This window comes from Glycine soja, chromosome 2 (genome assembly GCF_004193775.1).
Source record: "Glycine soja cultivar W05 chromosome 2, ASM419377v2, whole genome shotgun sequence".
Classification (NCBI taxonomy): Eukaryota; Viridiplantae; Streptophyta; class Magnoliopsida; order Fabales; family Fabaceae; genus Glycine; species Glycine soja.
In genome coordinates this window covers 6,488,777-6,503,232 of record NC_041003.1, presented here as the reverse complement: position 1 = coordinate 6,503,232, position 14,456 = coordinate 6,488,777, and the positions used below count along the sequence as shown (strand labels likewise).

The window sequence follows — 14,456 nt, the reverse complement described above, 5'->3', positions numbered from 1 at the left end:
ATATATATCTACAAAAAGTGTATATATCAAAACAAAAAAATCCACTTTATTACTTATTATAGGCACGTAGCAAGCAATAATAACTTTTTTACTGTAGCAATAATAACTTTTGAACTATAGATATTATTGTGTTTGATAATTTTATTATTTTTAGGGTTAATTTTGTTGTTGATGATTAAATTTTTGCAACTTTCAATTTTAGTCTGTAAATGTTTTTTTGACATTTTTTATTTTTATATTTTTTCATTAAAATTTTTAGTTTATATTATCAAGTAATAACTAGGTTGATAATCATGTGTCTTGAGACATCACATCATCAAAGAATTTAACAAAATAATGATATATAATATTTTTGTAAGTTATATATATTTTATTTTCTCATCTTTAAATTAGTTGATGATGTCAAATTATTTAATAAAAAAATTAAAAACATATTTAAAAAAATGTGATTATTTGCAAGATTCTTTAATAATGTAACAAGTTGGTTAACTTGACTATTAAATACATAATTAATGTTATTATTTCACAACAAGCTGATAAAAAAAATTTGACAACAGGAAATAAAATTATCAAAAAGAAAAAAGTATATACTAAAAACGATAAAAAAATTGATTTAATGACAAAAAAGATTATAAACAATAATATAACTAACCCTAATTTTTATCCTGACCTACGAAATCAGCCAAACACAGGTATTTTTCAGCGCAAATAGACGTTTGTTTGCATTTATCCAAAAGGCTATTACCTTCCATCATAATAATTTTCCTGTCTGGATGGATATGACCTTTCTTTATGAAGTTGTCTGTTTTCTTCATTTTGTTGCCAACCCTTTTTTAACTCAACTCAAATATCCGCATCTTACCTTTTTTCTTCACATGGTGATCATACATATTTAGGTACAACCCTGCATTACGTACTACGAGTCACTAATTTTGCTGGACAGCTGTGATTAATTAGTATAGAGATTTGAATTCTGTTGGTCAAACAATATTTGAAATGATCATACAGTAATCAATATCCAATAGGGATATTATTACATGTAAGGGCGAATGGAGAATGAATGCAGTAATAAAAAAAATAAAGAAAGAGTGAATAGAGGACAAATAAAAGAAATAATATTATATATATATATATATATATATATATATATATATATAAATTACAATACTCAATGGCTATAACTTAACAACACATGTTGTTAAATTTGTGAGAAGATCTAGTTTGATTCTCAAATAATATATATTTAAAAATTAGATATACTATAGTGTGTTACATTGATTTTTTTCCCGATATTTATTAAGTTTATACAGTTTTTTGATTTTGTTTAAAAATACATTTCATTAGAAGCGGAGGGTAAATAATTTTTGCCTCTTTATTAAACTTTATTGAGGCAAATCAATAACCTAATTAAATTGTATTGACAACGAGATTAATTAATTAACATACATCATATTTTCATTCATATACTTGGTATTAGTACAAAACATATATCATTGTCATCAATATGATAGTAAACTTTCAGGCTATAATTTTTTTTTATAATAACATTTATTTAATGAGTATATTAAGACATTCCCTACATCACTCATTTAATTCCTAAATAAGAGAAATGATACTACTAATTGTTTATACATTTTTCTTACCTATTAATTGTTAATCACAAATATGTCTATACTAAGCTGCCACAAACATCTTAAAGGTGTCTTCACTATTACATAAATGATATTTTGCGTCATTGTATCTATGTCAGTTCTTAAAAAACCAATATAGATAATGAACCAATAACATTTTTAAAATTGAAGTTTGATACATTACATCGGTGTTCAAATAGAACTGATGCAATATATAACATACTACATTGGTGCATAGTAAACTTGGTGTGTGTCTTAATTCTATATTTATTTCCAAACGTTAGAAAGGATTTCCCCTAAATCCTAATAACATACTTCTGATATGCAACCCGAGTTTGATCGAGAAGAATAATATTAGAAGTTCCTTTGTTTGTGTTGAAAAATACATTTTTGTCAAAAGTCACTATTTAATCATCTTCTAATGATCTTCTGGTCCACTGCAACTCTTTCTAACACACTCTACTTTATTTATTAAGATTAATTGAAAATATAAAATTTGGAGAGATTTATTAAATACCATGTGAGATTAACAAATTTTTGAAATTTACAATAAAAGAGTGTGTTAAACAATGTATTTCTCACATTTCTCTTTAAAGCACAAAGCATGTCCGATGCAATGCTTACTATTTTATATTTAATTTTTCTAGTTCTCGTGTTTGTTTGTTCTTTCTTAATTTCTTTATTTTTTTTTCTTTTTCTATATTCTTTGTTTTTATTTTTCTTCATTTATTCAATTAACCAAACACTATACTGGACTCACCAATTAAGGAAATTGATTTTAATTTTCAAATTATTCATAAAATAATACATTTTTTATTGTTTGTAAAAGTTACCCATAAATTCGTTTATCAAGTGCAGGAAAATATTTTGTAGGCATTAAAAAGAAAGTGCACATTTTTAGAAGTGACATTATCAAGGGAACAAAAATAAGCTCTTAGTTAAATATTGGAAAAGGATGACAATTTTAGTAAAAACAACATGTAATGGGCACATAGTGATCATTTTTTTGTTATATATATATATATATATATATATATATATATATATATATATATATATATATATATAACTTTTCCATTTAAAAAAAATCAACATCACATATATGTTAGTTGCAGGGATAGTGAAAACAACAAGGGTTGTAGTCAAGGAATTACAAAATGGGAGTCATAATGATACAACAAATATATAGATGTTTGTGAACGATCTCGGAATATCTGATTCGATTGGGATACCCTTCAGTGCAGCACTAGTGAACCATCTCTATGCAATCATTGTCAAAAGCCACCAACAAAGAAAAATAGCCATGTGTACGAAAGGAATGAAGGCCTTGTAGAAGAAGACAAATCAAAAGGTCATTTTCTCTTATTTTTTGGTCCAAAAAAACGGTCATTTTCTATACTCCAGAAGTTGCCCCGTAATGACTTTATAAAGAAATCTCAGTGCTATTGTTTGTTGGTGGGTTCAGTTTGGATTTTACTTTGTTTAGAAGAAATGAGGTGGGGTGATTCTTACAATCATCAAATAAGTTTTAAACTATATAGAATTGTATGGACTTATTTACTTCATTTTTAATTCTATTACGTACGCATGGATATATGAATCCAAAAATTGAAATGGTTTTATAAGTTTATGGATGATGACTATATTCGATTCTTTCGTATTTATTTAATTCTATACTCATTGGCGAAGGAAACTACATGCAATTCATAGAGACAAATTATAAAATGTATCATCAATTTCAATACAATTTCTTTTGTCATGGAGCAAAGTTATAACAGAGATTATAGATAGTTAGTAATCAGTTAGAAAGTTAGCTAGAGATTATTAACATAACCTTTCATTGTATAATAATCATCTTTAGTTCAACAGGTTCAACTAGTTCCACTCTCAAAAGTTTGATTTGGCAAAGTTTTTTTTTTTTTTGGGTATATTGGTTTGGTAAAGTTTAGGTGAAGATTAATAATGTGTTGTATTTTTTTTAACCTATAGGAAGTGAACACCATACCAAAAAATTTATAATACTCACTCATCATGTTTAATTAATTAAATTAGATCTTATAATATAATGTGTTGCATCTTGAATGAAATTTCAGAAACTATTAGTTATAATTTGGTTAAAATTTAAGAATGTGCGTAAAGTCTAATTAATCAAGTCACTTCCGGCCCAATGCTACTCTTTGTAGCTTCCAAAACTTACGTCCAAAACTTAAGTTTGAGGGTAAAGACACTAAACCAAACATTCAGATAGTTTCCACATTCTAATTCCAATTCTTTCATTTTCAATCAATTTCCAAACATGTTATAAAAAAATAATATTTGAGATTATAAAAATCCAAGTATATATATATATATATATATATATATATATATATATATATATATATATATATATATAATACATTATGCTCAATTATATTTTTTATCTTTCTATTTTCTTTATTTTATAAATTTCATCCATTCATTTTAGTGGAATTTGGTTATCAACTATTTTAATTATAAACTTTGGTTCATCCCTTAATTTAACATTCAATAGTTAATAGGAATGATAATATGGTAGTGCAAAAGAGTGTCACGTCAATATGGATGGTAATGCATTAGAGTGTCATATAAATATACAGAGAGATTAAAAATATATTTATGCTAATAAGTTACTAAGTATTTTTATTAAAAATATATTTATGCTAATAAGTTACTAAGTATTTTTTATTAATAATTATAGCTCCTCATTTTAAAATAAATAAATAAATATCACACTTAAAATCAAATCCTTTAAATTGAGGTAACCAAGTTGTATTCAGAATTTGAACAAATTTTTAAAGCATTAGCTCTAATATCAATTGATTTGTAAAGTGGGGAAAACTCCTCTCTATTAATGGGAAAAATCCAATAAGAGAGAAAAACCCAATAAGTTTGTGGAATCCACTTGTGTTTAGTAAGAGAAAAAAATATAATAAATTTGTGGGACTCATGTGCACTTGGTAGGTCTCACAAGCTTATTATATTTTTTTCTACACATAATTTTGTGTTATTATTAGAGAGAGTCTCCACTTATAAATAGTGTTTATGTTTGGGAGGTGTTGTCAAAAAAGTCTAGACTTAATAAAGTAAACTTCTAACTTATAAACACTTAAATTATCTCTATTTTACCCCCATTTTATGTTCTCCAACATGCTTTGTGTTTCATTTCAACCGGAAAATAAAATATTCTAAGTAAACGTGATTCAGGATGAGTTTTATATGTTACTCTTTCATTAAGAAAATGGGATTGATTGATCAATGATCACTTCAATGTTCGTTAAAGATACAAAATTGGGGAGTTTTACGATAAATTCCAGCAAACTTTTTTAAAAGTACGTAACTTTTAATTTTGATCGCAAGTGTAGATGTACTTTGGCATATATAATCGCATACTTGCTTATCAATAAAGAAGGTAAATTACAAACCATTCATTAAAAATTATTTAAAAACATTTTGTATATCTTAATTGCTACATGTTCTATAGATACCGTAAATATTTTAATTTTTATCAATGTTGCGATGACAAATATTCATTAGGTTCAAGCTCACGATTTTTAGACAAGATAAATAATAACCATATTTATTTATGTCTGTTTTTTTTTTTGTTTGTTTCTGATTAAGATTATTTAAATCAATGGCAGATTGTATGTAAAACACTTCAAGGGATGCGATGTAGATGTCCAGCATAAAGTGTTCGCGTAAAGATCAGTTTGTAGAAAAAAAGCATTGAACCTTTTCCTGTGACTGACAGTGATAATAAGAGAAAACATTCATGTAAATTCATTGTGAGATGAAGATATGTTCACTGTATTTAGATACAGAGACAAATTAGAGAAGAGGGGGGAAATTGCTTATATTTGGCCGTACAAAAATAAAGAAAAAAAGATCTAAAAATATTTTTTTTATTAAAAAATCCGAGTTTTGATTTTCTCTTAATTTTTTAGTACAGAATCTTCTCTCTTCTAATTTTTCCTCTTCTAAACAAAGGATTAATGCTTCATGAGAATATATATTAAAAGCATCTTCTAATTAAATAGTAAGGTGGCTCTCCATCCTAGTGCTTTGCTTGAGAGATATCTGCATAAACAAATCAACATAATACTTGGGAATCAAAAAAGAAAAAGCTTGTTAAAGCATTTCAGCAGTATATATTCATTGTTCAAGTAATAAAACAAAGGGTGCATGATACAAGACACAAAGCTATCACCTAATAAGGTTTATATATATATATATATATATATATATATATTAATACAAAAGGTTTATATTTATATTAATACACACGTGTTGCCGTGTCATACATTTTTCTAAGTTCAAGCGCACAATATTTTAGAGAAGACAAATAATAAATATATGTAGGTTCATGCACACAAGTATTCATTGTTCCCATAAGCAAAAAAGATTATTTTTAAGATCTGAACTGTGACTTATAAGTAAGAAGACAAGAGCCTTTCCATTGCATTAAGGGTCATCCTCTGTCATGTGAACTGAATATATGTATAGAAACAGGTACTTTTGTATCCTATCATCAAAACCCAAATAAATATCATCCCTGTTGCAAAAATTCACCCTTTGAATTTTATTTTAACATTGAAAAGTGAAATGTTAAAAAAAAAAATACTTGAACCTACAGGAACATGTACGGTGACAATTCTAGTATCCCTGTTTAATATGAAATAGTCTCCAAAAGTTCTTTTGAAAATACCTTCACTCAATACCAGAAAAGAAAATAGCTTCACTCAACTACGACTGTTTTTCAATTTGGACTAGAGGCATAATTCCTTGAAAACGAATTCGACTTGGGCCGTTCCTTGCTCACAATTAGCTTTGGTCAGATTAAAGCTTAGGAACTGCTATTCTCACCCCTAGCTTTTTAAAAAGAATGAAAAGGCAAAAATTATCCCTCCTCCCTTCCCTACACCCCCTTCCTTTTCCCCTCCCCCTTCACATCTTTTTAATAGAACAATGATTTTTCGTGATAGTATAAGACAACAAAACAAAAATATCTTTTTATTGTACTCCTTCTGTTCTTATTTATAAAATCCAAATTTAAAACATACTTGTTACTTTTTATAAAACTAAATCTATAATATTTCTTATATTAATTATTTTTTAGACTAAAAATATCTTTCATTAAAAGAAGAAAGATAATGTATTAGCAAACTATTAAAAGAGAGAAATAATAATGATAAGTATATTTTGAAAAAATTATAAATTTAAAACAAATTTATCACTATCAATTAAATTAACTATTTTTTAAATCATGATAAATTAAATAATTTGATCTTATATATAAGAGTGGAGAAAGTATAACATATACATACAACAAAAATATATATATTTTTTGTATATATAGGTGTGCCAAAAAAATCCAAACAAAAACACATTTTTGTAACACAAACGTATTTCCGTTATGATTGTTTTGCACCCACATATACTACAACGGAAATATATTTATGTTGTATATTTTATACAACGAAAATATATTTTCATTGTGTATTTCTCCAAACATCACAATGAAAACAAGTTTTCATCATGAGGGGCATTTTCGTCAAACATAATAATACCAACGCCATGGGGAGTTCAAATATACTCCATTCTTCCCATAAATAATAGTAGTGACTAAGTCAACTTCCCACACTGAATGTAATGTTAGTGCCAGATGTTTCTCATTCATTAACAGAGAAGACACAACAGAGACATTTGTTGGCAGCGAACTCTGGTGCTGATAACCCAAGATCCCACCACCAAGAATTTGTTCAATAAATAGTACGAGCCTGAGTCATAAATCTGTGAAGGAGTCCTACACGTGCATTCAAGTCATCTGTATCTAACAACATATTTGCTGGTTTGAGGTTCCCACGAGGACCAGCATGGTCAAAGTGGACATAGCTAAGGTGACGTGCGACATCAATTGCAATTTTCAGCCATAGGGGCCCATGTTGGTGGAGCTTTTTGTCCTGGACAATCTATTCAGAGTTCAAAAATTGATGACGACAAATGACACCAATAGTTGAGATCAATAACAATTTGTAAGCATTTAAAAAGTTGCACTTGCACCAACAAATATTGATATGCCTTATGATCAATGCATGCACACACAACATACACAGATAATCTATTTTGTACTTTTAGTGGATAAGCATTAATTATAGGAGAATGCTAAGTTGCTAACCAGTGTCCTAAGCATAGGTTAAGGATCAAAAGTGGTTTTTTTTTTTTTTTTATAGAAAATTGATAGCAGCACACCCCAATGAGATTTCAAATGCATTCGCATTATATTTATTAATTCCTTAACCAATACTTTTAGGACATTGGTTGATAAGACCCTTGATTATATTCAAGTAAAACCACAATTTAGAAAGATTTAGCATTTGTATTTTTAGTGGAATTTGTTGCAAATTCTGGAGAAACAAGATCTTTCCTAATACTTTTATTGCATGTTACCCCTAGTGTGATTTTCATATCACAATTGGTGCAATCCCATGTTAATATGTTATCATGATATCAAGATAAAAATGCAACTTTTAAATTCTAATTTACATGTGTAATAACAACAACATCTTATCCCACTAGATGAGATCGATTGCATGAATCATGTGACACCATTCGGCGTATATTAATAGAGGGGGTGAAAAGGATTCAGAATCAAAACAATGAACTTTTCTACTCACAGTAAAAAAAAATGTAAACAAAGATACTAATATACTATAGTATTACATGAGAAGTAACATCAGAATTTAGTGATCTTCCCGCTCTCTGTCCAGAAAGGAGGGTAAATAATCCTGCGAAACCCACATCAATAAGGGACAGTCATGCAGGGAGAAAAGTTTGTGAACACATGGAATGATGTGTCAGCATTGTTGAGGAAGCTATGGAGTAAGTTAAACTCCCCTTAGTGAGGACTTCTATGGTGGGACATCAACAAACACATATCTGCCTTGGCCAACATTGTCAGCAGTTTATAGGGTACATAAATAAGGCATGTTGGGTATAAATGAGAGGAGGTTGAGAGAAAGGGAGACCTTGTCATTTTGGAAAGGATTAGACTCTTAGGGAGAGGTAAGGGTCTCTCAAATACTCTGAGTAGTATTGCAATTCATTCTTGGATCTATTACCAGTGTTGTACCACACATTTCTGTCACTTTTCTTCAACTATTTTCTCTATTTTCCTCTTGTCTTGATCCAGTTTTATCATCATGCAGGATACAATACAACATCTAGCTCCAGTTATGTCTTGCAGAAATTAAAGATCATTTTAATTTTATATCTCGTCTTGTCCTAGTGAGATAAAACTGTTACGGAACTATGATATGGGAAATGGCAGCAAAGCTAAACTAAAATCTCATTCTAATTTGTACAATGTGATTCTAAAAATTGAACAAGAGTGGTAAAGGCTGTAGAGCAAATGAAAAGAAAGTAAATGAATTGGCTGTACCTTAATAGAACTTAATGCTCTGTTTGGCTGATGAAAGATTTTGAGAAGAAAGACTTGGAGTTGAAAGAAGTAAAAGAGAAGGAGAATGAGTAAAAAATGGGTTGATTTTCAAATTGTTTGGATTGAGCTAAGAAAATTGACGAGAAAGAAAGTGATTATATTTTGTAAAGACATATTTGCCCCTAATAACATTTACTTAGTTAAAAACAAATAGGTAAATATGTCATTTCAATTTCTAATGGGTCCCACAAACTATTTTCCCTTTTCTCCATAAAATATCATCACTTTAGGGGAGAGTTCATTTATGTGTAGGTCCAGCCAAACTTTTCTCCCCTCTCACTCTCTCCTTCCCCAAATAATAAAAAACTTCATTTTCCCACCTTCTTTCTCCCCAAAATCATTCTAAAAGGGCAGAACCTTAAGGGAGAGCACAAGCTAAGTTGATGTACACAAAATTAAGGTGCATATCTGTTATAGGGGGAATTCTAAACAGAACAAAACTTATTAGGGGCTCTCCATAACGAATAAAAAGGAAAATAAAACAACAGAGAGAATGTAACAGGAATCTCTATGCATATCTGTCAGGAAACCCCCTTAAAAATATAATGTGCTTTACAAAATTGCACCAAATACAAGCAATTGCCTAATCTTAACTAAAATCAACTGCTAAGCCAAGAAACCTTCTTAAAATTACACCAAAAAATGTAGCCTAGGTAGCACATTTGCAATATAACATTAGCCTCTTTGCTTCTATAAAAACCACTATAGCTAGTCACCAACAATTGGCCCAAGAACCTAGGTCACAGCAGACATCACTCATCTAAAGGTCCTGAGTCCTGACATCATATTGCATTCAGAAACAGCAGCAACAGCAATAAATATATATAAAAAAGATAAGCTTAATTTGCAAACTAACAACACGGAAGGACCAGGAGCAGGAACCACATACCAGAATATGTGTTAGTTGCCAGAAACAAATTGAATCTCTACAAAACAGGGGTTTTCTTGCTGGTTAATGACCTTCTACTGCTTTTAGAGGATTTTGATCTCTCTTGTGTATTCTCAACATTTTTATGTGCACCTCGCACTTGTCTTCTTTTAGAAACTTCAAACGAATTCTTCTCCCCGCTTTTCCCAATTGATCTTTCCCTTCCAGATCCTCTCAAAGGCGATGTTTCCCTTGAAGAATCTCTCAAAGGCTTGTCAACATCTAACACTTTCCCAAACTCTCTGCCCCTTCTAGCATTAGCAATTTTCCGACCACCTCTTTGAGACTCCTCTTCATCATCGTCAAACCCAGTTTTTCCAATCGATCTTTCCCTCCGAGAACCTCTCAAAAGTGATCTTTCCCTTGAAGAACCTCTCAAAGGCTTGTCTACATCTAACTTCACTTTCCCAAACTCCCTGCCCCTTCTACCAGTAGCAATTTTCCGACTACCTCTTCGAGACTCCTCTTCATCATCGTCAAAATCAGTTTCACTAGCATCCTGAACTTCACATGCCTCCTCTTCACCGTCCTCCACACTCTCCCCGTCACCCTCTCCTTCTCCCACCTCATCCATATCACCCTTCCCTCGCACCACCTTACCCGTTTTCCCCTCTTCTCTAACACTATTCATCAAATGAACATACTGGTTCCTCAAATTCATCACTGGATGATCCTTGATCAGCGCACCCCTCTTGTACCCCTCTCTCAAAACAACAGTATAGGTCCCAATCTTACTAGACAAATAGAACATCCCGGGATGCTGCAACAACGCCCTCTTAAACCTGGACCTCACCCCCAACCAGTCCCCAAACTCCAACAACATCTCCTTCTCAATCTTCTTCCCAACAAAAAGATGAAGTAGCTCATGCAACACACCAACAACCCAAACATCAGACTCATCACTAGTACTCGGCAAATGAGACAAATTCTCATAAGGAGACTCATAAGACAACTTCTGCCACTCCCTCAACCACTTCTCATACTTTTTATCCATCTCTAAACCATTAGAAAACTGCACAGGAAACAACAATGCTTCAAAATTAACACTAGTGTTTCGGTAATCGCTCTGGATAACCGAAACGGCCAGATTCTGGTCCCAGCAGACGAGCTCCAGGAACCCGTCGACGATCCGGAAGTAGTCCGGAAAGTCAGGGACCACGGTCTCCGCATAATCTGGGGGGAGGCCGAGGTCCCACTGCAAGTGTTCAACGAGAGGCAGCGGGATTTTGTGGATTCTGGCGATCATGAGGAGCTTGAGGAGCCTGTCGGCGGCTTGGTGTTTGAAGCGGTCGGAGAGGTGAAAGAGGTGCTCATCGGAGTCGAGGAGGAGGGTTTCGGGGGTGAGGCGGACATGGGGGGAGGCGAAAGCGGAGGCGACGGGGAGGAACTCCTCGAAGACGGAGGGGTACTTGCGGACGAATTCGATGGGGCGGAAGGGGAGGGAGAGGGAGCGTCTGATGAGGGAGACGGGGAGGGACTTGGAGGGCTCGCGCTTGATGAGGTTTTTGAGGCTCATTAAGGGTTTGAGGTTTCTCTCGCGCTCTACGGCGTGGTCGAGGCCGCGGTCGCGGATTGCTTTGACGGTGCCGTCAAAGATGGTTCGGATGCTCGCTGCTCTGGCTTGAGGCATTGTCGTTCGGGGTGGCAATGGAGGGAGAATCTAAGAGGGGTTTTGGGGGTTTTGGAATTGGGTATGGGCTATAGTTCTCCAAACACATCAAAACTCGGCCCACTTCTATTCCTTATGGGCTTCATGTGTTGTTACTTTTTCTCTACCAAAAACTTTCACTTGCAACTTTCTCATAGTCCCGTGAAAAGAAACCTTACTCTTCTAGGACAGATAGTCACTCATTCTTTACGTTGAAAATAAATATCTAAATTCAAATACGTAACGGTTGTTGTAATCTTAAAATCAAACTCATAACATCCCAAGTTAAAATGATAATATTCTTATCTTTATCCAAACAATACCTTAAATAAATTTGAAACCGTAACAAAAAAATTATAAAAACTAATTTATTTTCAATTTAGAGATATTTATAGGCATATATATTCTCTTCTCTTAAAAGATGTTTTTCTACAAAAAAAAACCAACAGTTTCACCACTATAGCAATGGAGAATCAATGCATTTTACAGGATAAGAGGAATCATGTTGAGGTGTTATGCATGAATTATTCATGGATAAGACAAGACACAAAGAAAGGAGTGATAAAATTGGTTGGACTTCATGCAAATATATAGGAAGGAAAACAGTAGGAAGAAGAAGAATATCTAATTTTCAATGCCTAGTTCCCCAAAGAGAACATGCCACGATTTGTATAATTCCAATAATGATTTGGAACTAAGTTGCTTCCCTTTGATATAAAAGACGTGGAAGTTTAGGGTTGTGATTCACTGGACATAAAACATCAAACCAAATTTAGCTTTATTCCCATCAAGATGCAAAAGTGTGTCTAAACAAAGGAAAGAATTTATCGGTGAACAATAATAATTACGCTCCTTTGTACCTTCTGAATGAGGACTCAAAGTTAATGAAACCAGCTTCCACTATGACACCGTAAGTGGCAGAGTTCTTGTTCCTCTTTCTATTAATTCCATGTGTTTTAGTCTGTTGTGGTTATTCTTTTTATAATGCATTATGCACATAAATGTCTATATTTACTTTTGAGGCATCTTGTATAATAATAAATAACGAAAGATAAGCATGGCATGTAATGTATTTTGCACGTACAAGATGCTGTGTCATTTTAAATTAATCAGTAGCTATCTCAATTCAATACCCAAATGACGGACCTAAATTGATAACTGTGCATTGTGTTGATTTCTAGTGTATTTGGATACCACGCAAAATTGATTCCACCTAACAAAGTCATGGTGAAATCTCATCATGAACAAGCAACTATTTGTTGTCTCACTTTCACCATGAAAAACTAATTGATTTTTTCTCATCATGAATATATTCCAAACACATTATTCATCTAATGTGGCATTTGGTCTTTAGCAAATTTCCCATGAGTTGTTGATCATTAATTACTACTTTGCAACTGTGAACAGATGGAACAATTCTGGATCATCCAACAAAGGGCCAACCTGAAAATGAAATAACAAGATTTCCTATGTCATCAAATATTTAGACACCAAGTACTTTGGCATTCAGTGGAAAAGAACTTTAAAGAGAACTCATTCTTTGCCGTAGGGACTAGCTAGGGGCATTCAAGTAGGAAAATTGAAGTGACTACTGTAAAACTGTTAAAGCATGTAATTAGAAGAAAGTCTTGAAGTTAATCAGAACCATTTATGGAAAATCAAGGGCTTAGAAATGATTTGTTCAATGACTTGATCTATCAGGACAGAAGAAAAAAATTAAAGAGCTTAGAAGAATAAACAAATGCCATTATAGATAAAATTTAACTTTCACAGTCAGCCAAGGAAATGGTTGGTGTAAGAGGAAGAGAGAAATCTGAGGTAAAGACACTCGAAGAGTTCAGAGAGATGAGTTGAGGCCACAAGTTTTGCACTTGATACTTGGATGCTAGTATGTTACACTTCATACCAGGATTGGAATTATTAGCCTAATTACTCTTTCTTCTAAATTGCATCTTTTATTATTTTTTTCCTGTATAGTTATTTACATAAATGATTAAGCTGAGTGTGTTTCTCACTCAATCAATTTCACTTAAATATTCCCTACTTTCTTAAGAGATTTGTGTAACATGCACTCACTAAGAAAAATATAACATAAAGTTTATGAGGGTGGTTTGAACATATAAAGAGAAGGCCTCCAAAGATACACGGAAAAGAGTAGATTATATTATTTTAGTCCTATATATTGATCGAAGAGGAGAGGGAAGCTAAAAAGGACATAGGAGGAAGTGATCAAGATCAGGGATCTTATGATAAATAACATTGCTAAAACTTTGGTCGTTAATGGAAATAAATGATGTGATGTGATCTATATTATATTATGTAATTGACTTCATCTAGGTGGGATAAGACTTTCTTGTTATTCTCTCCTTCATTAGATCTTAAATGGATCTTCAAGTTTCTCACATATTAGTGTATGATAAACTTATGTTTTTAAGTTTACCAGGGAACTGATAAAATTTAAAGTCTTAACTTTTTACTTGCCAAAAATGATAAATGTTATGGAGTAAAAGACACGGAACGTGATTTGAGAGAAGATGAGAGAATCAAAGAGAATTAGATAGAGAGAGATCTTTCAAGTCCAGTGTTATTGATTTTTGTTGTAATGCTTCATTTTCTTATATGATTACAAAGTTTTTATTTATAGTGTTTGCTCATGTGATATTATTAGTCACACGTGATCCACTATAACTATTTGTGTTGAAGATCCTATTTTGAAGGTTAACTCAAACTTAT

General features: G+C 31.9%; 1 protein-coding gene across 3 annotated transcripts; it reads right to left on the bottom strand.

Annotated features, from left to right (window-relative positions):
* Positions 1–7,224: 7,224 nt before the first annotated feature.
* On the bottom strand, positions 7,225–11,862 carry LOC114383800 (protein WHAT'S THIS FACTOR 9, mitochondrial-like). Of its 3 annotated transcripts, none has more exons than XM_028343539.1 (2): positions 10,037–11,861; positions 7,225–7,609 (listed from the first exon to the last, which is right to left on the bottom strand). In XM_028343539.1, exon 1 carries the CDS (start codon positions 11,703–11,705, stop codon positions 10,074–10,076), a length of 1,632 nt encoding a protein of 543 aa, XP_028199340.1. In that variant the 5' UTR covers positions 11,706–11,861; the 3' UTR covers positions 7,225–7,609; positions 10,037–10,073. The 3 variants fall into 3 exon arrangements, with proteins under 3 accessions (XP_028199340.1, XP_028199337.1, XP_028199344.1); XM_028343536.1 differs by having other exon boundaries at positions 7,225–7,618; positions 10,037–11,852; XM_028343543.1 differs by lacking the exon at positions 7,225–7,609 and adding an exon at positions 7,638–9,923 and having other exon boundaries at positions 10,037–11,862.
* Positions 11,863–14,456: the final 2,594 nt, after the last annotated feature.

Coding starts and splice junctions, on each gene's coding strand:
- LOC114383800 (XM_028343543.1), bottom strand. CDS start 11,705: ATGCCTCAAGCCAGAGCAGCGAGCATCCGAACCATCTTTGACGGCACC.